The sequence below is a fragment of the Gymnodraco acuticeps genome, unplaced genomic scaffold (genome assembly GCF_902827175.1).
Source record: "Gymnodraco acuticeps unplaced genomic scaffold, fGymAcu1.1, whole genome shotgun sequence".
Classification (NCBI taxonomy): domain Eukaryota; kingdom Metazoa; phylum Chordata; class Actinopteri; order Perciformes; family Bathydraconidae; genus Gymnodraco; species Gymnodraco acuticeps.
In genome coordinates, this window is record NW_022990270.1 from 3,389,144 (window position 1) to 3,414,688 (window position 25,545).

The 25,545-nt window shown below is 42.9% G+C and overlaps 1 protein-coding gene across 2 annotated transcripts in view; it reads right to left on the reverse strand.

Moving 5' to 3' along the window:
* Positions 1-24,979, reverse strand: part of LOC117549190 (protein unc-13 homolog C-like) — a 100,467-nt gene extending 75,488 nt beyond the window's left edge. Inside the window, exons 1-9 of one of the 2 annotated variants that reach the window (XM_034220849.1) lie at positions 24,959-24,979; positions 24,249-24,295; positions 22,612-22,690; positions 20,227-20,232; positions 19,870-19,941; positions 9,978-10,197; positions 8,215-8,442; positions 4,138-4,279; positions 1,318-1,487 (exon numbers count right to left, since the gene is read on the reverse strand). In XM_034220849.1, coding sequence (XP_034076740.1) covers positions 1,318-1,487; positions 4,138-4,279; positions 8,215-8,442; positions 9,978-10,197; positions 19,870-19,941; positions 20,227-20,232; positions 22,612-22,659 — 886 coding nt within the window. In that variant the 5' untranslated portion in view covers positions 22,660-22,690; positions 24,249-24,295; positions 24,959-24,979. Of the gene's footprint in view, positions 1-1,317; positions 1,488-4,137; positions 4,280-8,214; positions 8,443-9,977; positions 10,198-19,869; positions 19,942-20,226; positions 22,591-22,611; positions 22,691-24,248; positions 24,296-24,958 lie in introns of those variants that run through there. The other variant, XM_034220850.1, reaches the window with a different exon arrangement.
* Positions 24,980-25,545: the final 566 nt, after the last annotated feature.

Genomic DNA, 25,545 nt, shown 5'->3' on the forward strand with positions numbered 1-25,545 from the left:
GACATCATCCTCCTTCATAATGCTCCTACACAAGTGGAAGCTCCCATTATGCTGCCATTCAAGCTCATGCAACATGGAGAGGCCAGTGATGTATGAGAGGAAACAAGGAAAGACTGCATCAGTAGCCAAACTACATGTATCTTCATGTTCTGTTTAGTGCAGGGAGGGAGTGTTTAGAGAAATAAAAAGACAGTTTTAATGGATATATTATATAATGCTAATGATATGTAAACCTTATGAGATGCTTCATAATCATAGAAAAACATTTTCTTTTGGTATTCAAGTGTTTTAATGTGTCCAATAGACCAACATTAGAAACAGTCAACTTGGGCTACAGCAATTGGTCGATACATCAAGTAATAGTTTTTAACTTAAATAAAATAATTTGGCAATAAAGTAAACTAGAATCTCAAATGTGGGAATTCTTTTAAGATTGACATCACCCTGTGCTGTGAGAAATTGTGAATGTATTTCCTTTCTATTTTGAATCGTGGGTTTTTCTGCTCTAAAGGACTTCACACAGTGGGTTGTGATGCAGTGGGTTGTGCGTTGGTGTTCGGATCAGGGGGTCAGGTTCAAACCCCACTGCAGTCAGCATGTCGTTGTGTCCCTGAGACACTTCACCCCAAATTGCTCCTGTGGGGATTGCCCACAGTATTGAGTATGTAAGTCGCTTTGGATAAAAGCGTCTAACAAGTGACATGTAATGATGACACCAGGATATGAATTACTCACCTGGAAATATTGTGTCTAGCTCTTTCATTGTGAAAGGTGAGAATGAACGTGTATGTGTTTCCTTTGTGAATCTTCAAGTAGAATAAACTTGTCTCGGTGAAGATTATTGCACCTCTGTATTTTCTAATACTCAGGCACAACTAAGCCAGCAACACACAATGCGATTGGTTGATTCCTATATTTGAGGTGAAAAAGCTCATACAAAACAACCTTTTTCGGGAAAAATGTAAACGATGCTGCCTACTGTCATATAATATGCATGTTCTGTGTCAAAGTATTCATCACAAAATCGATAGTTCCTACAAATATTAATCTCAAAAATGGTCCTCAGTGGGCAAACGCCTTAAATCGGTTGTTCATTCAGTCAAAGCTCTTGTGTGGCTTCTTGCAATCAGAAAACATTAGACATCTGTGGTGAGGTTTTGTTCAACAGAGAAAACAAGTTTGTGTTTATTGTGGTATTAATCCAGAGACTCAGGTTTCATATCTATGTTGTACTGTATTAAAAAAATCAATATACTGCTCATAATATCACACAAAGTAAATATTTTACCTGGAGATATGCCATTACAGATTACATACCTAGATTGTACCAAACATCCATCTCCCCGCTGAGCGTGCGGACCTCGATGATGGTCTGGCCCAAGAAGTCGTCTGACTCGCGCTTGAAATGCTGCTTCACCCGAGATTTGATGTCATCGTCTTCGTCCCACACTCGCACCTTGATGCGGTCAGTGGCGTTGTGACATTCACTGTAATTTGGGAGATGATAATGTCAAGTAAAAACAATCACAACAACATGAGCAACAACAGAAACAGTGCATTCAGTACCATCATCAGATTGGGGGTATTCAGTGGAGCACAATGACATCCAAATGCACAATTCAAGCATAAGTACAAGTTCAGAAACCTTCCTGACTCTTTTCCAAGTACCATATGGAGAACAATGCTTGCCTGAATTCAAATGAGAGTGTGTGTATTTGTGTGTGCACATTAGTGTATATGAGTGTGGAGAAAGGCGCTAAGCCTGCAAGGAGGAATAACTCCAAGACGTTGCATGACCTTTACTCTGCATCCCTATATATCTCCCAATGCATGCTACTATAATCAGCAAGGATTGTTTATTTGTGAAGGTTTTACGTCCCTCTCTTTGATCTTCTTTGCAGCGCTGCAGCTGACAGACTTTTCACAATAATGTCTATGCTAAATAGAACGGAGGTGGCCAAAGCACTTAGCCTCAGATAAGGGTCAGACTGTACGGCTCTGGAATTAAAACCGACAGATTACATTTTGTTCTAATGACATCTTGGGTGCGATAGCCAGAGAAAGAGTATCTGCAGTGTTTTTTTAACTAATCCCTTTCAGGGGGAAGCGCTGGCTGCTGCCGCTCCACCAGTCTGGGACTCTCTGCCAAGCATACAGTAATGCATCGCTCTATTAATCTACATCCCTGTAGTAATGGGAAAGAGTTTTATTACAGCCCCCAACGGAGTCTCATTACAGGTGTGGAGCCCCGTTTGAAACTGGCATAGGACATCCACACACAAATATACACACACACACACACACACACACACACACACACACACACACACACACATCGGATATGCATAACATCTCAGAAGCAAAAACCAGAACTCTAAAAATAATTTCAGGAACAGTGTCACATTTAAAAGAAAACAACAAAAAATCTAAATATACAGACAGGAACCTCCAGATGCTCGAAATCTCACTGTCTTCATGAATTAAACAAAGATGTCTTAGCTGCTATCTCATTGGTTAAAGTAAACATAATCCTGTGGATCATATCAGGAGTCAGGACAGAGGGTCCCAGGTAAGAGGAAAGTAAAAGATGAATACATAATGCTGGCTGGGTTTGACGCCTAGTGGGTTTGGAGAGCGGTTTAGACCTGAGTCTAATTATATGTTTGGGTTATAATACAAATGACAGTTCATATTTTGGCCAATTCTCACAACCAATTATTATGTATTCATGTAAGCTTGTGTAATAACTTTAATATGCATTTCAAGATGTTGTTTTACACGTATGAAGAGTTTTGTCTCTGCCATAACCGTGTGATGCAGAAGCTGCAATCAGGGAACAACCTAAATATGACTGCTGTAAAGAATCTGCTTTTAGTGCTTTGGTTTGGATGCAAAACGTATGTCTGTTTGGTGACAGTCGGTGATCAGGTGGGTCTTTGCCCTGTGAGAAATGCTAGTTGTTTTGCAAACAGCAGCAGTCTGATCAATAAACAAGTATGCATTGCAGAGTGTGAGCAGCGCTACCCGAGCTCCCAGCAGGACGTCTACTATGTCAAAATCTGCTTGATGTGTGAGAAGCGGCGCATTCGTGGCTCGTGTGTGCTTTCTCAATTCTCGCTAAAGTGATCCAGCTCAAATTGTGTGCAATCTATTCACGTTTGATATGACAAATATAATAATGAATTATAGGTTAACATTATATTTATTTTACGTCTTCCTTCGTCTTTGAGTGCTTAGTTGTGCATGACTCCTTCAAAACCTTTCAGGATTTCATGTTTTTCGAAAACATTTCAAGGCCTGGAAAAAAACATTTTGAAATGATGTGCCTTTTGGGGTTATCTCGACAGTATCCGGCCTATAAATGACAGCATGACAAACATTTTTAGTCATTTGTATTAACCTTTGCTCTAACTCCCCGGACTGTTGGAAACCTGATGAAACCCTGATGAAAACCTGATGCTCAAGGTATAACTAAATACCAACTACTTTCAAATACCATTTTGCACACAGGTCAGGGTTGAACCTTGAAGCTGTTAGGAGGAAATATGTTTATTTTTTACCTTGATCTTATTTTCAGAGTTTTGTATTGGGGTCAGCTTTGCAAGACTTGAACAGGTTTCACAAAAGCTGCAATTTCCTGCATTTTCAACACTACTTAACGGGTTAAGTAAATGTTTATGCAGTCTGTGTGAAGAATAACAAATATTCGAACAAAAGGCGAGGCAGAGTGGTAAACAGTGAATTGGATGGGGATGTAGCCAAGGAGAAAAGCCTGTGCTTAAAATAAAAGGTCAGATGCTTGGTAATAACAATGGAGAGGTCATACTCAACATGAATCCACATACTACTAAAGCATTAGCGTACAAAGTATTTATTTTGATTTTAAAATAACAAGGTTAAGCTTTGTGTTGTGTAAATTGTTGGATGTCATTGTTAAGCTGCCTTTAGCAGGGATTGAATTTCCCCAAAACTCTGCAGTGCATCTGGTGCGTAACATTTCATAAAATCAGTGATAAAAATAGAGTAATTGTCTCTTGCGTATTTACTAATGCCTTGAGAAGACCCTGAACTGCTGATTCTTAATCTTAGTGGGGATTATCTTGTCGGGCAGAGGTCAAATCAATAGAAAGCACTCACAAGAAGAACTTCTCATCCCAGACTGGGTTGAGGTTTCCGAAGATGGTCTTCGTCCTGCGTTTGGTCTTGCCCACCTGGACGGTGACGTAAGGGTCGCTGGAGCCTGTTTTATCCTTGGCCTGTAAGCCCTGTGCACTCATTACTGAAGAAACACAGGGTTGGAAGAACAATAAAGGATAGTAAGTACCACAAGTAGCATATTATTTCACCATCTTAAAGTTTTGATATGTCCCTGGATTTATTATATTGAAGGTTTCTTTCCCTGAACTTAATTACAACAGCACTGATCTTTAATTTAATTCATTCTATTCCCAGGGACATATTATTGTGGAAGTCATAAACAGGAAGCATTGGCCTGGTGGCTGAAGTTTTACAGCAGCCTCTCAATCCCAGTCATAAAGCTACAATATGTGTCTACTGTGCTAAGACTGAGAACCTCACACACCACACACACACACTGAGAAAGGGAGGTGCAGAGAGGAGAGAGACAGTTGTATTTCACCGCGCCATAAAAGGAAAAAGGACACTGGAGCATTAAATATGCATAAGTGACAGACTAAATAATTCAGGGTACATATATATGCCTCAGCTCAATGCTGACAGAAGTTGGTGTGGAGGATATAGACGCTGAAGAGCCATGGCCTCCTTGCTCCAGGAGAAATGAACATCAAATGTCTCCCGTAGTGAAAGAGTGGTCAGAGACTGCGATATAAATAGAGGGGTCACTTTGCTTTAAGGAATCAGTCAGACCATCCCTCAGCATCACACCTAATGTCCGAACAGAGGGTCTGCCAGAACACAACTAGCAAAACCGCATTTCCTAGAAGCAAACAGTACAATTATCCCTCCCCCACCCTTCTGTATGAAGAATGGCCTTTTGCCACGCCTTTAAGTGTGGCTACATTTTGCGTCCCCCAATGCCTTGAACTGAGTAAACTAGGAAGACGGTAAGGGTTTTTAATTCTATATCTGTATTGAATCCTTTACTGTTATTATAATGATGTGTATATTCAACCAGGGCCGTGCAGAAAATACATTAATCTCAAAAAGAGTAGAGATGATAGATTAATGCTAGATTTGAGTCTTTCCAATGTTAAAATAGAAAGAGTGTTTGCTCACAATCCATTGTTTTGCACCATGGGAAAAAGAGTGAACGTCTAAGCATGTTTTAAACTCAGCTGGAAGCATATTCTAATACTGATCCCGTTAAGGTTGGCAAAAGTTGTAAATATCTTTAAAGGATTCAAACCAAGTTTACAAGACTGCCTTTTACTACAAAGTTGTATTGATTCAAGAAGTGCAGAGTAACAGGGGTGTGTTTGAGCAAGGCTTTAGAAGAAAGTAATAGAATTGTTTTTAGGCAATATAAACAAAGGAAAATCTTCCACAGCGATGTAATTAACTTGTTCTTACTGCGTGCTTGTATAATAATGCTGCAATCAGTGCATTTGGAGGTACAATAGAATATTTGCTGATTAGTAGGTCATGTTTAATTAGCAAATGATTGTATAGTATGACTATATAGTACTGGCAAGTCAAGGTTTATATTCACTAGCAGACCTTGTAGTATGCACATTAGCCAGTATGAGAATATCTGATGGTCACTGAGAGACTGCTGCAGAGTCAATGCCAGTTGGTATTTATCTAATGAATGTCGAATAAACACCAACTCAATAACTACATCTTAAAATGGGACGTTCAATAAACCCCTGGGAAATCGAGTGAGGCAACCATGCGTCTTTTCAATGTCTCTCACTCTTCTTCTTCTTCTTCTTCTCTTCCTTGCTATTCCCACACTTTCCTTCCTCCTTTCAATTTGGCTCCCTCTCTCTCCGATTCTATTTCTCTCCGGTGTATTGGCACTGTGAGAAATGCGAGGTGAGCAATAAATGAGCTGGGCCTGGCACAGCGACCACAGAGCTGGATTGAAGTCGGGGGGTCGAGGTGACAAAGCTAACTTCCTGACCTTCTTTCTTTCAGTTGGCTTGAAATAGAATGAAACCCAGCGATGTGTATGTAAATGAAGTAGTAACATGAAAGAAAGCCTTGTAATACTCAAGGATGATTATTCTTCATAGTTTGATGGAGTACTGAAATGAGGATAAACAATATAGGTTATGTAATCAGGGAGTGGAAAATACTGTTGTAAATTCAAAGTAAATGAGGTCATGGGATTTAGATCCTTTTCCCTCAAAAAGGACACTCAACAGACAGTGGTTATGAAAGTTAAGAAGGAACACACTATGCACTTTACATTTAAAGGGGCCCTATTATGCTAATGTTTAAGTTAATATGTATTTAGTGTCTCTACTGTGACATGTCTCCATGCTTTAATGTTCAAAAAGCTCTTTATTTATTTTTCTCACCCTCTGTCTGAAACCAGAGCCCAGTCTGCTCTGATTGGTTAGCTGGCCGTCTCCATTGTGATTGGTCAACCACTTAGAGGTATCCCGCCCCTTTGCCTATCACGTACAATGTGTTAGAGCGCTAGCCAATAGAAGGGCGTGTGTTACATACTGATATCACTGTGTTAAGGAAGTAATGGAGGTGTTTCAGGCAGGGGGGGGGGGGGGGGGGGGAGTGTTTGGGAGATAAATTCCCTCTGGGGGAATTGGTTAGTGCGCTGATCTACGAATCACAGGGGGACTGGTTCGAATCCCGCTGTAGTCAACATTCCGCTGTGTCCTTGGACAAGACCCTTCACCCCAAGTTGTTCCTGTGGGGATTGCCCACAGTATTGAATGTATGTAAGTCGCTTTGGATCAAAGCGTCTAACAAGTGACATGTAATGTAACTTTAACCTACATGCACAACACTTATAACACACTAAAGGAAAGGGAAACCCCCCAAAAGCATTATAGGGCGTCTCTAAGACTCTTTAAAGAGACACTAATTAATCTGGTTTAAATCCATCTAACCATTTTGTAACCCAAGGAACTAATACTGCCCTAAAAATAATTTCCCAACTGAACAAGCTGTAAAGTGCTGTACTGTCAAACTCGCTCAGGGGCACGACACTTTGATTGGCACCTCTGAGAGAGCTCTAAGTGTAGCTGCAGTATGAACAAATCGGTTTGTTATTGAGCTAAGAAAGACATGAAGATCTCTGTCAGTTACAGCAAGCACTGTTTCACTGCTATCAAACATTGCTTCTTTCTCTAATTATGTTCAATGTGCCTTTGTTTAACATTAGGCAATGTAACCTTTCAAGCCTTCCCACAGCTCAGCTCGTCTGTTGCTTTCAGTGGAGCAGCACGTCCCAGTCTGAGCTCCTGTTTGAAATGGATATGTAACTAAAAATATGTCATTGTCTAGGTACACGAGTCAAATGGATAGTAAAAGAACACGTGTCCTCTTTTCAAAATCTCTACTTGATGATAAAAGAAACTTTTTGCTGCTGCTTTTGATTGAGCTGTTCCTATTTACACTGCAGTATGGCTTTTATTCATGTATTTTATACCTGTTGTGTTTATTTTATTATCTTTGCTTTTTAAATGCCTGTTTTTAAATGCCATTTTATAATGTGCTTCTGCTGTATTTCTTCTTAAATGTAATTTATTTTGTAAAGCACTTTGAATTGCCGTGTGCTGAAATGTGCTATATAAATAAACTTGCCTTGCCTTGCCTGAGATCCTTACCAACCAATTACATCTCCCAAAAATCCCTGATCAATTCCTATTTCTATTTCTCATTCAATATGCATTGATGATCAGTTCAGCGTCAGAGGTTAACGGCCAAGATCACGGGGTTAATATCAAACTGATACTTATTAGAATAACAATATTTGTCATTTGAGATGAGCCTGACTGGTAATGGCATTTGTGTGGATTTGGCACCGGAGGGCTGAACAAAGAGGTTATAGGTCATGGACCAAAGGTCAAGGGTCACCTGCTGCAGCACCAAATGTATAAAGCATGTATCAACGTTCAGATGATTGATGGTTAACGTGCAAATGAGAGCTAATAAAAACTCCTCATCACAAATGAAAGATGCTGTCATAGTGAGATTATGAATCCAAATGTTGATGAATGTTTTGAAGAATTAACTTTCTGATATAAATACGGACACCAGGCTAACCTGTGATGGTGATTTTGGCCGACCACTTGGAGGTCCCATCCAGAACCGCCTGTTTGGCAGTCTTCAGATGGCTGGTGAGTTCTTCTTTGGAGACGTGGAACATCTCCTGGATCACCTCGAACACTTCAGGAGTGTTTTTCTCGCGGATCTTCATGCGCTCCTTCATAGCCATGATGATATTCTGGGTCTTGTCCTCCGCCCCGTGCTTGGAGCTCTTCTCCACCGCCCCTGAAACAAGAAGTCAAAGAGCTCAGTATTCTGCATATTTAATACCCAGGAATTAGGTAAGAAAACTGGTGATCCATCAAAGTGGCAAAGTATCTATCATATGTATTCACCACGTTTTTGTGGACACCATATTTTAAATAACTCCTAACTCTCTGTCTCTTAAACAAGAGTGTACAATACTGTGTTATCCATCAATTGTTGCCACTATGACTCTGAGTGCGTGTGGAGGAAGGGAAATAAAGGCTGGTGTATATGAGTGTACTTAATTATGTGAATGTGTGTAGCCTATGTTAGACAAAAGACGTGACGGTTCATTCTCTGTATCTGATAACAGTATTATCATTCCAGAGTGTGTTCATGAGAGCAGATTGAAATTTGATAAAGATGAATCACAGCTTGAACTGCAAAACATTGTTCTGCTGGAATAAAACTGTTGTAAAAAACGGCCTGGGTGTAGCTAATCCACTTATAGTGTGTGAGGATTGCCGTGAGGATCACCCTAAAGCAGGCATGTCACATTGTTCCTGTTTGACTACGCCGTAACAACAGGGTGAGCCTGATTGAAAAAACTGATTAGAGGCAGTGATGAGTGCGGTGAGCGGTGTAAATGCACCGTGTAGCAATATGTGCAAGGGGATATGTAAAATGTATAACACAAATCCCCGTAACAGCATTGACGTGTCCTGCAGGCATTTCAATGTAGTGTTGGTATGTATAGAACATTTGTGGGAGATGATGTGCATTGCGGACACCTAACAGAGTCCCAGACAAACCATGTTTTTAGGTTGAACAGATTCAAAACATTTTTTAACGATTATAAGCCAACAGTTTCAAAACAGAAAATCTTAACATCAGACTGTAAGATCATACATATTCAATTAAATGAAAGATTTACTATATGGAGTTCATAGCATATCTATGATGGAGGGATTGTCTTTGCACAGATCTCTCCACATGCCGACGTCAATGCTAGTAGCTATTAGCGCTAGCAGCTAAATTAGCAAACAACAGCAAACAGTTCACAATTCACAGAGCTAAATGTTTTAACCTGAGAATGAGCCAGAGGGTGGACGCTAGCTTCTGTGACAACTATGTGGCTCTGGACAACATTATCAGCAGTAACCACAGTAAGCACAGGACAATGCAGCGGCCACAGCTAGCCACACATGTGATAGCATGCAGGCACAGCCGGGGCTGCTACACAAGCACATTGAAACTCAGATTACAAAACACAGTGAACTTTATTCTCTGCTCTGGTAGTCATTACTCCAGAATGTTGAATATAGTAAATAGCTGCATTAGTAATGCTCTGAATGTCATGCATAAATACGATTGACATGTAAAAACGAGAAAGACTTCCGCTTTTGTGAATGCATTTTCTATACAATGCAGTTAGACAGAAATCACACTTTCTCTCTCTCACAAAGACACAGAGCACTGTCCTCACAAAGGCATGATTGTGAATACATGCCTTTGTGTTTCAATCCTGTGTGAACTGTACATCAAAGCAATATGGGATGAATGCACTTCCTTACTTTGTAAACAATCTGCATTAAGCAGGTCCTGGCACTTATCGTGGCATTTGACGCCACACTCTGAGCAGCGCATGCCCTGCCGGGCGATGCCCCACAGCAGCCCCTCGCACTCATGGCAGTAGGTCGGTGCCGTCGCCGTCCACACCTCAAAGTTATGGGGTGTTGTGGATGAAATTGGGTAGATCAAGGCCTGGAGAGTCTTCTTGAAGACATGTTGTTTCTGAGAAAAAAGAAAAGGCATTGAGAAATTGAAAGAAATAATGAGGTATGGAGACAATGACAGACAATGAAGTGAGAAGCAGAGGAGCTAGGCTGACTCATGGCACTATAAGCTTGAGAAAATAACAGTCTTAACAACTTGAAAAGTTAATAAAAAAGCTACTTTGTACCAAGATTGCTTTTCATAAATGTTCAATACATGGTGAGATCAGTAGAATAACAGAGGAATATTTCAGCACCTGCTGAGGGAAAGCATGACTAATGTCATCAAACAAAGTTCATTTCAAAATTGATTTGCAGTGTGAGTAAGATTACATTTACAATAAACTTCTGCACCATAGTAATCTTATATCTCATCTTTTATGAATCGGCCTGCAGCTATTCATCACAACTCCAGCTTTTTTCAACTTCTCTTCTTAGAGAAAGGGATCTAACAGATTGTACTATTCGAAGAAAAAACATGTATGAGGCTTTGTTGATCCTTTCTGATTACCTTATCATCAAATGGAGAGGTCAGTTGAATGAGAGTGAATCAGTCAGACATCTCATTAAGCTTAGATTAACTGGCCACTGGCTTTGTTCACATTGAGTGGTTTACTGACTAAAGCGCCTAGAGACAAAATAAGAAAGTCTTCTAGAGGCCTGTCTAGACTGATTGTATGCTGTGTAACAGAAGCCTCTTCGAATTGAATGCTTTAGTGCAGCAGCCCTGCCATCCACAAGGACTGGAAAACGGCCCGGGACTTGCCAATTCTCGAAGGCAGAATCAATGGATGCTGTAAATAAGGTTTTTAAAAGTGAGCATTATCCAGATTGAGAGGGAGCGTGCAAGCGAGGGAGAAAGTGACAGAGGAAGAGAAGGAGATGTATGGCGGTTGAATAAATCTTCAAGAGGTACTTGCTCTCCACTTCTTCTGCACTCCACTCCCCCCCCCTCCCTCTGCTGTCGGCCCCATGTGTGTTGTGCTTTAACACCTGAACAGCAGCCCTGCACTTCACCACAAAGACTGCTTCACTGCTCACTCGAGCACACTTACAGACACAAATGCCCACACACGTACACTTGCACATGATGAAATGGCACCAGATGACAGGACAAGAAGGCCCTCTAACACTGTGAAACGATGGAACAGAGAGGCCACTGAACCCTAGGAAGCTTTAATGAAACACAGAGACAGCAAGATTTTCCTTTTAATCTAAGGACGATGAGATGAAACAGATGTCTGAGATGTATCCACAACTTGCACACAAGCTAGGTCAGGGATGCACCCGGAAGCTTGCTCTTTGCCACAGTGAACTAGGACACAGCCTGAAGGAGATGAGTGAGCCAGAATTTCTGTGGAGCGTGGGAAATCTCAGAGACCTCTCTATCATGTGTTTTTATCAGAGGGCTGACTTGGCAGGTAAATAATAAATATCTATCTTTTAGCCTCTTTCTGACCCGCCAACTAAAAGTTAAAATGGTACTAAGCATGTACTACGTAAAACGGTTCCACCGTGGTGTTTTTGTATACAGTAGTAGTTCACTATTCATCTGTTTCTGTCTCTTTAAATTTCCCCCCTCTCTCCGGCTTCTCATTTCAGTCTCTGAAGCTGGACGTCACACTGTGCAGCAGATGTGGGAAGAGTGCTGCGTGTGTGAGTCTCATGTGTTACACCGTGAGGTAACCCTGGTGATTTTGTGCAAGACACTGCAAGAATTGATTGACAGGCGCAGCGTCTGCTTGAGAGCAACATGACGGAGAGGAATCTAATCTCTCCTCCTCCTTTCACCCCTCCTTTCCAATTTCACCACCTATTGTCCTTGTCAACAGCTTCATTGGCCGTGCCATCCTCACCGTCCTGCTCCATCCGTCAACACCTCCAATATTTTACTTTAACTACCTTTTCAGCCCTAACAAGGAATCCATGGTGGTTTTCGCAAACCACAAGACGGTGGGGTTGATTTGGATTTCTGAAAGTACTTTAAACAGAACTGATACAATTAATCGAAAACTCATTTATTAGATGATGAACAGGAAAGTAATCACCAACTATATTGATAATCGATTCATCATGTTAGTAGTTTTTCATGAAAAATAAAATGCTGCTTTCAGCCTCACATATTGAGATTTCTGGAATTAGTATATGATATAAGACAGAATTTAACATTTAAGAAAAACAAATCTGATAAGTAATTCACGGTATAAACTATTTTATGAATGATTGGTTTTAAATGGAAGAATTATGAATCACTTTCCACTAGAGCTGCAACCATTTTTCAACTGATCCGTCCATTGGCAGAAAAATAATTGCCAACTATTTTCATAATGGATTAATTGTGAGTCATTTTTCATGCAGACATTTGAAAAAAAGCTGCCTCTAAAAAATGGAAATGTCCTGCTTTTCTCTGGTTCAAATTCAATTAAAATGTACATTACATATATGACTGTATATCAAATCAATGTCTTTTGAATTTGGAAATAAAAACAAGACATGTAAAGACATCCCCTTGGACAAAACTAGGATGGACATTTCTTACGATTCTCTAGAACAAACGATAACTTATTTATCTCGAAAATAGGCTGCAAATAAATCTATACTGAAGAAAACATCAGTGACGGCCATCATTTTAAACGCAATCTATTATTTTTCTGTCTGATAAGATTCAAACGACCGTTCAAAATGTGTCACAAGTTAGACACTTCTATTATTGTTTGTTTGGTGGCTCAACTAAACTCTCCTGTCATTTCAGATCCCGCCTTCCTCCAAGCCCTTGTAATCAGCTCACTTCCCTCACCTGGTCTCCCCAGCCCTTCCCCTCACCTGTTACTCATTCCCTCATCACTCCACAGTATTTATACCACCTCACTATCACTTGTCCTTTGCCAGATTGTCTTGTCGTTTCCGCCAAGCTCTCCAGTGAGTGTTGTATTCTAGCCTAGATTTTTGTCCTGCCCGGTTTTTGATCCCTGCCTGCCTATTTACGGATCTCGAGTTCCTGCCTGCTCCCTGTCTGGTTTTGGTTGCCTGTCTGACGGATTTACTGGTTTTGACCCTGCCTGTCCCTGACCTGAATAAACTGAACATTGCTATACACTGGTTGTATCTGAGTCGTGCTATTGGGTTCTGATCTGTACCTGTGATCGTGACAGTACAATCTGGCCAACATGAACCCAGCCGACTCAGCGACAGAACCGCCTACGCACGATATCGTGTTACAACGCCACGAGCAGCAGCGTACCTTCATGGCGGAAGCAATGCAGGAGATGGCCGCTCGTCACGAACGGACCTTTGTGAATCTCCGTGATCATCTTCAGAACCTTCCTGCTACGGTCCAAAGTCCGGAACTAACTCCAGCTTCCGCTGTTCGAATCCAGAGTCCTCCGGCATCGGATGCACGCCTGCCTCCTCCGGAACGCTACTCTGGAGCCCCAGGTTCGTGCAGACCATTCCTGGTCCAATGTTCCCTCACCTTCGAGCTTCAGCCTTCCGCCTTCCCAACAGAAAGATCCCTGGTGGCGTATATTGTCTCTCTTCTCACGGGCAAAGCTAAAGACTGGGGTACCGCCGAATGGGAGAGACAATCCTCTGCCTGCTCATCTGTAAGCTTATTCTCCGATGAACTGCGTAAAGTCTTTGATCACGCTACACCCGGAAGAGAGGTCGCTCGGGGACTGTTTAACCTGGCGCAAGGAGGGAGATCTGTGTCCGATTACTCCATCGAGTTTCGTACCATAGCCGCCGAGAGTAACTGGAATGCTTCTTCACTTCTCGATGCCTTCTACAACGGTCTGTCAGATCGCCTTAAAGACGAACTGGCAGCTCGGGACCTTCCTGCTGATTTAGATGAGCTGGTGGCTCTCTCCATCCGCATTGACGGCCATCTGCGGGAGCGGAGGAAAGAGAGGGTTTTCTCTGTCGCCCCTCAGGCTCCGCCTCCCCCGTTAGCGCATGCTACTGAACAGGTGAGAGGAGGATTTTCTAACTCTTCTGAACCAATGCGGCTCTCCGAGGCAGAACGACAGCGCCGCCTGCGGGACAACTGCTGTCTTTACTGCGGCCAGGAGGGTCATCTTGCCTTCTCTTGTCCTGTAAAAGGCAGGGCTCACTAGTCATCCAGAGGGCGTTGGTGAGCCGAATTATGAATTTAGAAATGCCCTCTCAACCCCTAACCCATGCTCAGCTGAGCTGCTTGGGGAAAATGCACACTGTGGCTGTTCTTATTGACTCTGGTGCTGATGCCAGTCTTTTGGATATAACACTGGCCTTTCAGATGGGACTTGGTCAGGAGGTTTTGGAGAAGCCTATCAATGCTACAGCTCTAGATGGTCGTCTTCTCTGCAGAGTGACACACCGTTCAACTCCAGTTCAAATGAGCATGTCAGGTAATCACAGCGAAACACTCTCTTTTCACCTTATCCATGCACCACATCAGCCTGTCATTTTGGGGTTTCCTTGGTTAAGGAGGCATAATCCTCATATAGATTGGGCTTCAGGGACTATTAGAGAGTGGAGTGCTCATTGTCATGCTGTCTGCTTAAGATCTAGATCCTCAATTGATTCCAGTCAGCCGATTATCTCTGAGTGTCAAGACCTTTCCGGTGTTCCCAAGGATTACTGGGACCTTAAAGAGGCCTTTAACAAGGTTCGGGCCACCTCACTCCCGCCTCATCGTGCTAATGACTGTCCTATTGACCTGTTACCTGGTACTTCTCCTCCTAGAGGTCGACTTTTTTCTTTATCGGCTCCTGAAACTAAGTCAATGGAGAAGTATATCAATGACTCTTTGGATGCAGGGCTTATCCGGCCTTCATCATCTCCTGCTGGTGCAGGTTTTTTCTTCGTGGGTAAGAAGGATAAGACTCTGCGCCCATGCATTGACTACAGAGGACTCAATAACATCACTGTCAATAACAGGTACCCCCTTCCACTTGTTTCCTCTGCATTTGAACTGTTACAAGGCGCTACTATTTTTACCAAGCTGGACCTACGTAACGCGTACCATTTGGTGAGAATCAGGGAGGGGGACGAGTGGAAGACGGGATTTAACACTCCTAGTGGACATTATGAGTATTTAGTCATGCCTTTTGGACTCACCAATGCACCTGCAGTCTTCCAGGGGTTGGTGAATGATGTTCTGCGGGATCTTCTCAATATCTGTGTTTTTGTATACCTGGATGACATTTTGATTTTTTCCAAGTCAAAACAGGAGCATGTGGTCCATGTTCGCCTAGTCCTCCAGAGGCTCTTGGAGAACCACCTCTTTGTCAGGGCCGAGAAGTGTGTGTTCCACACCACAGAAGTCCCGTTCCTGGGATTTGTGGTCTCCACCGGAAACATCAAGATGGATCCTGAAAAGACCAAGGCGGTGACTGACTGGCCACGCCCTTCAACACGCAAGGAGCTCCAACGCTTTCTGGGTTTTGCCAACTTCTACCGGAGGTTTATCCGAAACTACAGTTTGGTGGCCGCTCCTCTCACAGCTCTCACCTCTCAGAACAATCCCTTCCGGTGGTCCTCGGTGGCCGAAGGGGCTTTTGGTGAGTTAAAGTCACGCTTCACCTCTGCTCCTATTTTGATTTTTCCAGATTCTACTCGGCAGTTTGCTGTAGAGGTAGATGCATCGGACACTGGAGTTGGGGCACTTCTTTCTCAACGGTCGGCCGAGGATCAGAAAATTCACCCGTGTGCCTTCTTCTCTCGAAAGCTGTCCCCAGCGGAAAGGAATTATGACATTGGAAATCGAGAACTGTTGGCAGTTAAACTTGCCCTGGAAGAATGGAGACACTGGTTGGAGGGAGCAGAGCAGCCTTTTGTGGTCTGGACTGACCACAACAATTTGGAGTACATCCGTTAAGCTAAGCGGCTGAACTCTCGTCAAGCCAGGTGGGCTCTGTTTTTCACACGCTTTGATTTTTCTCTTTCATACAGACCTGGTTCTAAGAACATCAAACCTGACGCCCTGTCTCGCCAGTTCCAGCCAGAGAGCTCTCCATCTCATACTGAGAATATCATCGCTTCTACATGTGTCATTGGTCTGGTGACCTGAGAGGTAGAGGATAAGGTCAAGCGCTCTCATGCTGAACACCCAGCCCCAAGTGCCTGTCCTGTTAACCGTCTGTTTGTTCCTGACACTCTCCGTACCCAGGTTCTCCAGTAGGGTCATAACTCTCGCCTGGCTTGTCACTCAGGAGTGAGACGGTCCCTAGCCCTGATTCGACAGCGATTTTGGTGGTCTTCCATGGAGAAGGATACCAAGGAATTCATTGCTGCTTGCCTAGTCTGCTCCCAAAATAAGACTTCACGCCAAGCTCCCTCCGGTCTTCTTCATCCCTTGCCTATCCCTCATCGTCCCTGGTCCCACATCTCCTTGGATTTTGTCACTGGACTACCACCCTCAGACAGTAACAGTCATACTCACAGTCATAGACCGGTTTTCCAAGTCTGCTCTGCTTATTCCATTAACCAAATTACCTACTGCCAAGGAAACGGCTGAAATCATGCTACAACATGTGTTCAGGCTGCATGGTCTCCCCAGTGACGTTGTCTCTGATCGGGGACCACAATTTACTTCTCGTTTTTGGTCCGAGTTTTGCAGGCTGCTGGGAGCCAGTGTCAGTCTCTCGTCCGGATTTCATCCCCAGTCCAATGGTCAAGCAGAGCGAATGAACCAGGAGATGGAGACTGCCTTACGCTGTCTAGCCTCCTCCACTCCCTCCTCCTGGTCGAGGCAGCTTCTATGGGTTGAGTATGCCCACAACACCCTTCCTAGTTCTGCTACTGGTCTTTCTCCATTCCAATGCTCCCGCGGATACCAGCCACCCCTTTTCCCGGCACAGGAACGTGAGGCCAGCGTCCCATCTGCACAGGCGTTTGTAAGCCGATGTCGACGCATGTGGTTAAAGGCCCACTCCGCGCTCCTGCGCTCTACCGGCCGTTATCAACGGACCGCCAATCGCCGTCGCAAGCCAGCTCCACAGTACTCCCCAGGGCAACGTGTCTGGCTCTCCACACGGGATCTCCCTCTCAGAGTTGAGTCAAAGAAGTTGTCTCCCCTTTTTGTAGGCCCATTTCCCATAGCTAGGGTCATCAATCCTGCAGCTGTACGCCTGCGTCTGCCCCCTTCTATGAGGATTCATCCTACCTTCCATGTGTCCAAGATCAAACCAATTAATGTGAGCCCTCTTCAGCCCCCCTCTAGACCCCCACCACCACCCCGGACTATCGACGGGGAGACTGTTTACACTGTCCGTCGCCTCATCAAGTCCCGGCGACGTGGTAGAGGGTTGCAGTACCTGGTACACTGGGAGGGTTATGGCCCTGAAGAGCGTTCATGGGTGCCTGCTCGCAGTATCTTTGACCCATCTCTCATTACTGACTTTCACCAGGCTCATCCCGATCAACCACGTGGGACGTCAGTAGCCGTCCATAGAGGGGGGGGTTCTGTCACAAGTTAGACACTTCTATTATTGTTTGTTTGGTGGCTCAACTAAACTCTCCTGTCATTTCAGATCCCACCTTCCTCCAAGCCCTTGTAATCAGCTCACTTCCCTCACCTGGTCTCCCCTTCCCCTCACCTGTTACTCATTCCCTCATCACACCACCTCACTATCACTTGTCCTTTGCCAGATTGTCTTGTCGTTTCCGCCAAGCTCTCCAGTGAGTGTTGTATTCTAGCCTAGATGTTTGTCCTGCCCGGTTTTTGATCCCTGCCTGCCTATTTACGGATCTCGAGTTCCTGCCTGCTCCCTGTCTGGTTTTGGTTGCCTGTCTGACGGATTTACTGGTTTTGACCCTCCCTGTCCCTGATACACTGGTTGTATCTGAGTCGTGCTATTGGGTTCTGATCTGTACCTGTGATCGTGACAAAATGACTGTGGTGGATATCAGAGGCAGGCATTTTGAAATCAATGTCGTATAATGTTGCCGCCTGATGACGTATGAACCGTCTTCAAACAACGCATCATATCTTATTTCCTGATACTCATTGACCCATGTCAGATTGCGGCTCCCTTGGTATAACTGAGTCAATGCCTTTGTCTCAGCAGGTAACCGCAACCCCAGTTCTTGTTGACAGTGACTGTTAAAAGGCTCTGGTGCTTGGATCGCATGCAGCTCAGAACATCGAGCGGACACACGGTCCGTTAGCTGGCGCGCACATAATGTTTCTTTCTGCTCTAAAAAGCAGAAACATGGGATACATGACGCATGAGGAGAAAGAGAGACTTATATATATGTCACAGTAAGATATGTTAATCATATTCAAATGTATTACGCTGTCAGAGGAGACAGAGATGAGAAGAAAATAGGATGGACGACAGAAGCTCTCTAAATAGGTTAAACATCTCTCGCGGGACTGGGGGGCGGATTGTTCAACATGGCTGGCTGATCAGTGACAAATCAGGGCCAGAGGGTCATGATGAGGAGCTCAGAACTTCTTTCATTCTCCTCTTATTTCCCTCCATTTATCACCCTTCCTTTCTCCTCTCATCCCCCAACTCCTACACACTCTTGAACAGCATATGGCAGTTTACTGACTACTCTCGCAGCCCTCACAGGAAAGCACTCTTGTGGACTTAATGCAGCAGATACAACTCTGACATCTGCTCGTCCTACTTAGCAAGACCACCACATCTGCAGCTTTGCTCGGAACCGGGCTCCCCCTCGGCCACCGATTATTATTATTCTCTTTCTTTGCTAGCTCCGATTTAGATTATTGGACATCTCAGCCTCAAGTCCTTACTTACCACTGTGATGCAATCTCTATTTTTGCCGAATAATCATTTCCCTTTCCTACACCAATTAACATAGTGCATCCATCACGTCATTTCTCCCTCTCATCTGGGGCATGAGTCGTTCATCCCTAAAGCCCCTTTCATAAGACCCATAGCTATTAGTAAGCAATCAAGACCCTGTCACTGTAGGGCAACGGAGCATGTGGACCACTAGGACCGAGTCAAGTGATACGGACATCTACACAAATCAGTGTGCCCAAATTGATGTCTCATGTTTGAAAAGATGAAATATGTGTGTATGATGCACACAGTAAGTCGGTAATCTCCTAGGTTTATGCAGCCCCTTGTTGCACACCATTAGATATGAAATGGTCTGCTTGTTTGTCTTGCTGTGAAACTGCTTTCTCCTGCTGTTTGCAGCCTATAATGCCACTTCCCTGAGGGAGGGAAGAATTGAAATCAATTAATGTGGAGAGCGCTTTCGAGGTGTCTCACTCCATCTGCCTTCTTCCGTAGCTTTCGCTTCCTCCATGCTCAGTGGTTATGAGGGCATGGTCTGAATGGAATAATGGGGCTATCTCCGAATATCTGAACTCCTCCGAATAATCGAACAGGAGGAGCACAGCGGAAGGAGAGAGCAGCTGGCCGCAAAGACCATTTTAATAAACTGTGGCTTGTTTTATAGACTGAGTCAGGCAGACAGATGATGGCATGCTGTATAAACAACCAAAGAGAAAATGCCAGTAACTAATGCAATCCATCTCATTTTGGAATCATGTGCTGTGATCCCAGGCCCTAAAGAACAATGGCTGCACAAGCACCGCTATAAATGTTTGTTGCTGCACTCTCCTCTCAAAATACCACCCCCCTAAAATATAATGAGAAGTGTATCCCATTACCCATAAGCCGCCACAATGAACAGACAAGGACTTTCCATGCAGCATGTTAGTACTCACCAGGTCTACATCATTCAGGGTGGAGCGGTTCACCAGAGCGAACGAGATGCCTGCCTTTCGAGCAGTGAGGGTCTGCGAGAAGAAGAGGAGGAGAGAGATCATGAAGAAGGATACATCCAGGAATACATTTTACATATCTGCAGTTTTGTACAGTATCTGAATGGATTTACACACAGCAGCATGTAGCTAGTGAATTGATATTAAGCCTTGCAAAGATTTGAGGTACAAACATAAAATCATTAGGAAATTAGCTAACAAAAGTACATGAATAGATACAAAATGTTTCTTCAGACAAAGCATTCATGTTTAGCTCTTGTTTCCTTAGCTTGTGAACAAGTGAAAACAGAGTCAGCTTACCAAAGCCTGTGATTTCCAAAGAGGCCGTGAATAGAGAATGAAAGAAAGGAAGAAATTGAATTAGACAAGAAGTGGGTGGATGAATGGTGAATGCACAAACAGCAGAAGAATTGTATTTATTATCCAAACTGAGCACATAAGTGCCTCTACTGCCATGCAGGACTGCTGGTTAGGCCGCAGCGCTCTAGAAAGATTCAACTATTCATCAAGAGAAATTATACAGCCGTTGCATGATTTGTTTTATCCACTCATGCTCTGGAAGTTACTAAACTGCAGTCATGCTTGGCATTTATATTCAGTTCTCTGTTGGATGAAGCTTTGATCATATTTTCTGCTGTCTGCTCTGCACATTAGTTTGACACAAACAGAGAAACACAAGACGCACACACTGACGTATGGGTGAAGCCAGCTGTACTGCACAACACAGACTCTCCCACACACACACACACACACTCACAAATATACTTAAACATTAAACAGAACACACCCACACAAACAAGTAACAGACACACACACATATACACATATGTAAATGAGCTGTTTCTATATCAACTGAGTTTGAGTGACCAGAGATTGTTAAACAGTTATCCCATACTGGAGAAAGTTACGATATTTAACAGAGGAATGCAGACATGGACAGCTGACAATATTGGATCAGTCTTTACCACGACCCTCTTGAGTGTACAGCCCAGCTATGGTAAAGATCCATGGCAGCCATGGAGTATGTAGGGAACGTGACCTCTACATGAACCGTGAGCGTTGATGTAAGTTTATCAACATGCACCAGCACTGCTGAGGTTGCTACGGGCAATACAATATGACCCTGTGTCCAGATGATATCCATTCGACTACAATATAGCATCAAATGCATTGTGAATCCATTTTCAACACTCTGTTTTTTGTTTATGTTTTTGCATCCCGCCATGGTGCGGGGGGACCCTGCTGTCCTTTCCAATTAAACGCTGCTGCTGCCCGGAAGCAATCACACAGCAAACGGGGGTCATTGACAAAGGAGAGGCATGAAAGGGGACCAATTAGTTTGCTGAATACTGACTTCATCCCACGTGTAAAAGGCTTGCTCAGTGTCACTTTTACATGATTTAAAAGCCCCACACAGTTAAATCAGAAGTCAATGAAGTCTCTCGGATATATTTTTGGGTGGAGTTGTCATCATTTCAAGTTAAATGCAATTTTTTTCAACACCTGCCGAGCAAAAAAATGTAAATGAAGAAAAATGCCCAAGCATCGACGAGGCTGAAATCTGACAACTCACTGAAAAATATCACCCATAGCTGTTATGGGTCTGTGTAGGAATGGCATATATACACGCAAAATCCAAAAAATAATTAAATTTAAAACGACAACCCATACTTACCAAGACATTGTTGGTTATTAATTTCATGAGAGATATGGACAAATACAGCATCAACTCATGTTGTTCACTGTAATAAACATTCATCAGCATCTACGTGTATGACATCAAGCTGCATCATTATATTTCACAAGAAAAATATATTGTAAGAGTATCAAACAGGTTGTTTTAAAAATAAACTGAATTTAAGAGCTCTGATTATTGTTTTCCAATATTTTGACTAGAATACATGAAGATGAAAAACCAACATACACAAGACAGACGGACACTGTGCAGCACATAATGGACCAACAGTTATAAACACACATGAATAGTATTGGCACGGCAGCATGTTGTCTCTCAGAAAGGCTAACCATGTGGCACAGTGCTAGAGTGGACCGCTCTGCAACATGCGTCTCTGTGGGAAATGTTACAACACATTATGTTGCAATAAAAACAAATGAGGGAGCATCACTGTGATGCAATATCTTAAACACCCTTGCTAGGACAATTCATCAAGCCATAAAGTTATGGTTACATTAAAAACTCCCACAAAGCAGCGCTCTACACTCAACAAAAGAGCTTTAAGTGGTTGCTTTTATCACCAATCAAACTTTTTCCTTGCATGTTTTTATCACAATAAAGGTTTATGGGCTTTTTTTAAAAAGCTATTTAATTTGTTTAACTATAGCAGGTCTACATATGGGAAAAGAGCATTTGTATTCCTCCCAATTGTATGCGTGTGTAACAAACAAGTACAACAAAAACATATCCAGATTACGTTTGATTACCATTGTTGTGTTAGAGAATACAGCTTAAAATAAACAAGGGTACAATAACTACTAGGCGGGTCCAAGGATATCATATAACAATAAGAAACAAACATTATATTGAGTTCCTAGTAAAGTTAGTATTGTCTTCTGCAGGGGTCCATACTCACACAGAGCATGATTCCACCAGCGTGGCACAATGTGGGGTCACTCAGATAGATTTGACATAAATCACACATAACCTTGTTCAGGCGGATGACTCACCAGGTCTCGGACAAGAGGCACTATCCTCTTGCGGCGTAAATCTGGCATGCTGTCAATACCATAAAGAATACTGCCAGACCTGGAGAAGCAGACAGATTTAAAGTGTATTAATATCATAATAATGCCGTGCTGGGGGAGACATTATAATGGAGAAAGGGGGGCTTTGATTTACACAGCCAGCGATGCCATGGATCATGCCTCCTACCTAACCTGTCCCACCCCGTACTCTGCATTTCACATGGGGCAACCACCAACAGGAGAGCTCCATGTGATCCCCAGAGGTTAGAGAAGTACTCAGATCTTTTACTTATAAGTTAAAGTAGCATTACTAGTGTGTAAAAGTACTCTAATACCAGGACAAGTTCTGCAATAACAATGGTACTCAAGTAAAAGTATTTGCATCCAAATCTACTTAAAGTACCAAAAGTACAAGTACTCGTTATGTAGGAAGGACAATTTACTTTGTGTAGCAGCTAGTAAAGTTGTAGCTAATTTTCATTCATTATTCTATTATAGTTTATTAGTTGATTTATGGTTTGATTTATTAATCTAAATCTGCAAAGTAGCTAGTATCTAAAGCAAACATAATTGCAGTTTTAAAAAAAAAAACACAATGTTATCGCACAAAATGTAGTGGAGTAACATGTTGAAGTAGCATAATGTGAAAATACTCAAGTACCTCAGATTTTCACAAAAGTATATTGATTGAGTGATTTTACTCTGTTACATTCTAGCACTGGTATTACTTATTATCTGCTGGATCTGTAGACCCTGTCTCTTTTATTTGATCTAAACGATTATATTGCTGCATTAATACCGTTAATACATATATCATAGAAATGCATTGTTATTACATTTTTAAATACTGAAGTTGGAATTATTTTCTCCATTCCTCACAAGTAGACACTTGAAGATGACTTCTCCTCAGTCGGCGCAACACTTTTTTAATCTCTAGGTTTCGTCTCACTCTCTCCATCCTTCAACTCTCTTGTGCACGACTGTGCTCCCTCGCTGCTTTCCCGTGAGGCTCTCAGTGGCATCACCTCAACTGTCACTCAAAGCCTCTCTAATGACCTCAACATGACATCAAGGCCCCAATGCCTCCACAAAGATAAAACTCCTCAAGCTTTCCTGTCAGTGCTCTCAGCGACATCAGTGGAGTGACCCTAAAGATACATGACGTGACGAGCTGTGCCGCCCCTCGCCCCTCCCGAGGGCCCGTGCTTCCCGCTGCCTCTTTACACTAAGCAGGCTGCAAAAGGCTACAAAGTCTTAGCATTAGCTGGGGTAATGGAGGTTAAATATGATTGTTAGCTGTGTTTTCTTTACGACAACATCTGTCTTTACAATGATCGTTTGAATGCATTTCCGAGTCATTAATTAGGTGTGTGAAGCCAAGAGGTTGCGTTTCTTTACAGATGTTGTGAAGGCATCAAACATCTTGAACATTCATCTTCTCGCTGTGGTTGGTCACAACATTGGGAGTGTGGCATCTTAACAGGGACTGCATGCCAGAGAATCAGCATGTCTGCAACATTTGTGCTTCATATGCCTCAGCATGGGGGTACAAAACAGCACAGTAGCAAAGAGGAATGTACTTATAAACAGATTAGATTGGGAAGTGAGCCACAACTCACCCTCCAGACTGCAAGCCGAGCAGTTTGGGGTCCAAAAGACTTCGAGGCTGCAGAAAGAAGAAACACACGATGTAAAACAAGCAATACAAGGTGAGTGCAAACAGCTCAACACAAAGCGAGCAGGAGCTATATTAAAACAAAAGAAAAGCATTGTGACTTTGGGTACTTTGGGAAATACAGTAGATTGGGAGGTCATTTCAGGATAACAAAATTATAGGGGAGGAGGAGTACAGCACAGGGAGGAGGGAGGGAAGCACTACAGGCAGAAGACCAAATTATTCCACATCAATGTAATTTGTGGACTGAAGACTGAGAGTGTTGCCGCTCTCAGTGCTTCAGGCAGGGTTTGAGTATTGTGTAACACTCGCTCTTCACTGACCAAAAATGTTCAGTTTGCAACACAAATCATCGTCAGCAAAAGGGATAACACGGATAACCAGCGCAAAACAACAACAACAACAACAACAACAGGATGACTCAAAGGCACAGGATACATTCTCTTTCATACTTCCGGATATAATTTCTATGTATCTACAGAAAACAACACACACTCTTACGGATACAGCCAGGTATTATTTCAAATCCGCTTCAAAATACACACTTAATCCACACACCACAAAAGACAGATTTAAAATCATGTACACAAAGACATGCACATGCTATAAATCACAAGGGGTTCATGTGGTTGACGATAAACAATGACTTTAAACCTGTGTATCCAAATCTCCGCTGTCTGCAGGGAGAAAATGACAGAAATGTGGAGAGTTAGGTAGGAGCAGCTGGAAAATATACACACTTAGTTAGGCCACTTATCTGCTATCACCACCTGATGACACAATTCTGTGCTGCTAAACAATTTATGCAGAAATGGAGACACAGTCAACATTTGCCTCAGGGAGAATGGCTTTGAACTCTGAATACCTTATAAAGTAGAAGTAGAAAAAAAACCAGGAGGCTCTCAGATGACGGTTGAAAGGCAAACATATAGTGTATGTCGATTAAATCTATGCAGCACAAATTAAACAATGCCTTTGATAGATAACATCACCTGAGTTAACCATCATATCTATAGAGACATGGGACATTAGGTAAGCATAGGCGGTTGGTTTCATATTGCCATTTTGAATGCAAACAACGAGAGGGCAAGCTCTTTCAATAAGCAAGACTGCAGAGGTGTAATTACTGTGCTATTGATCCATGGGTGATAAATGGCAGCATAATCACGACCTAACGTGTTGCAAACAGAAAACAGCTGTTCACAAGAGAACGATCAAATTACTGCTCTGATTAGAATGAC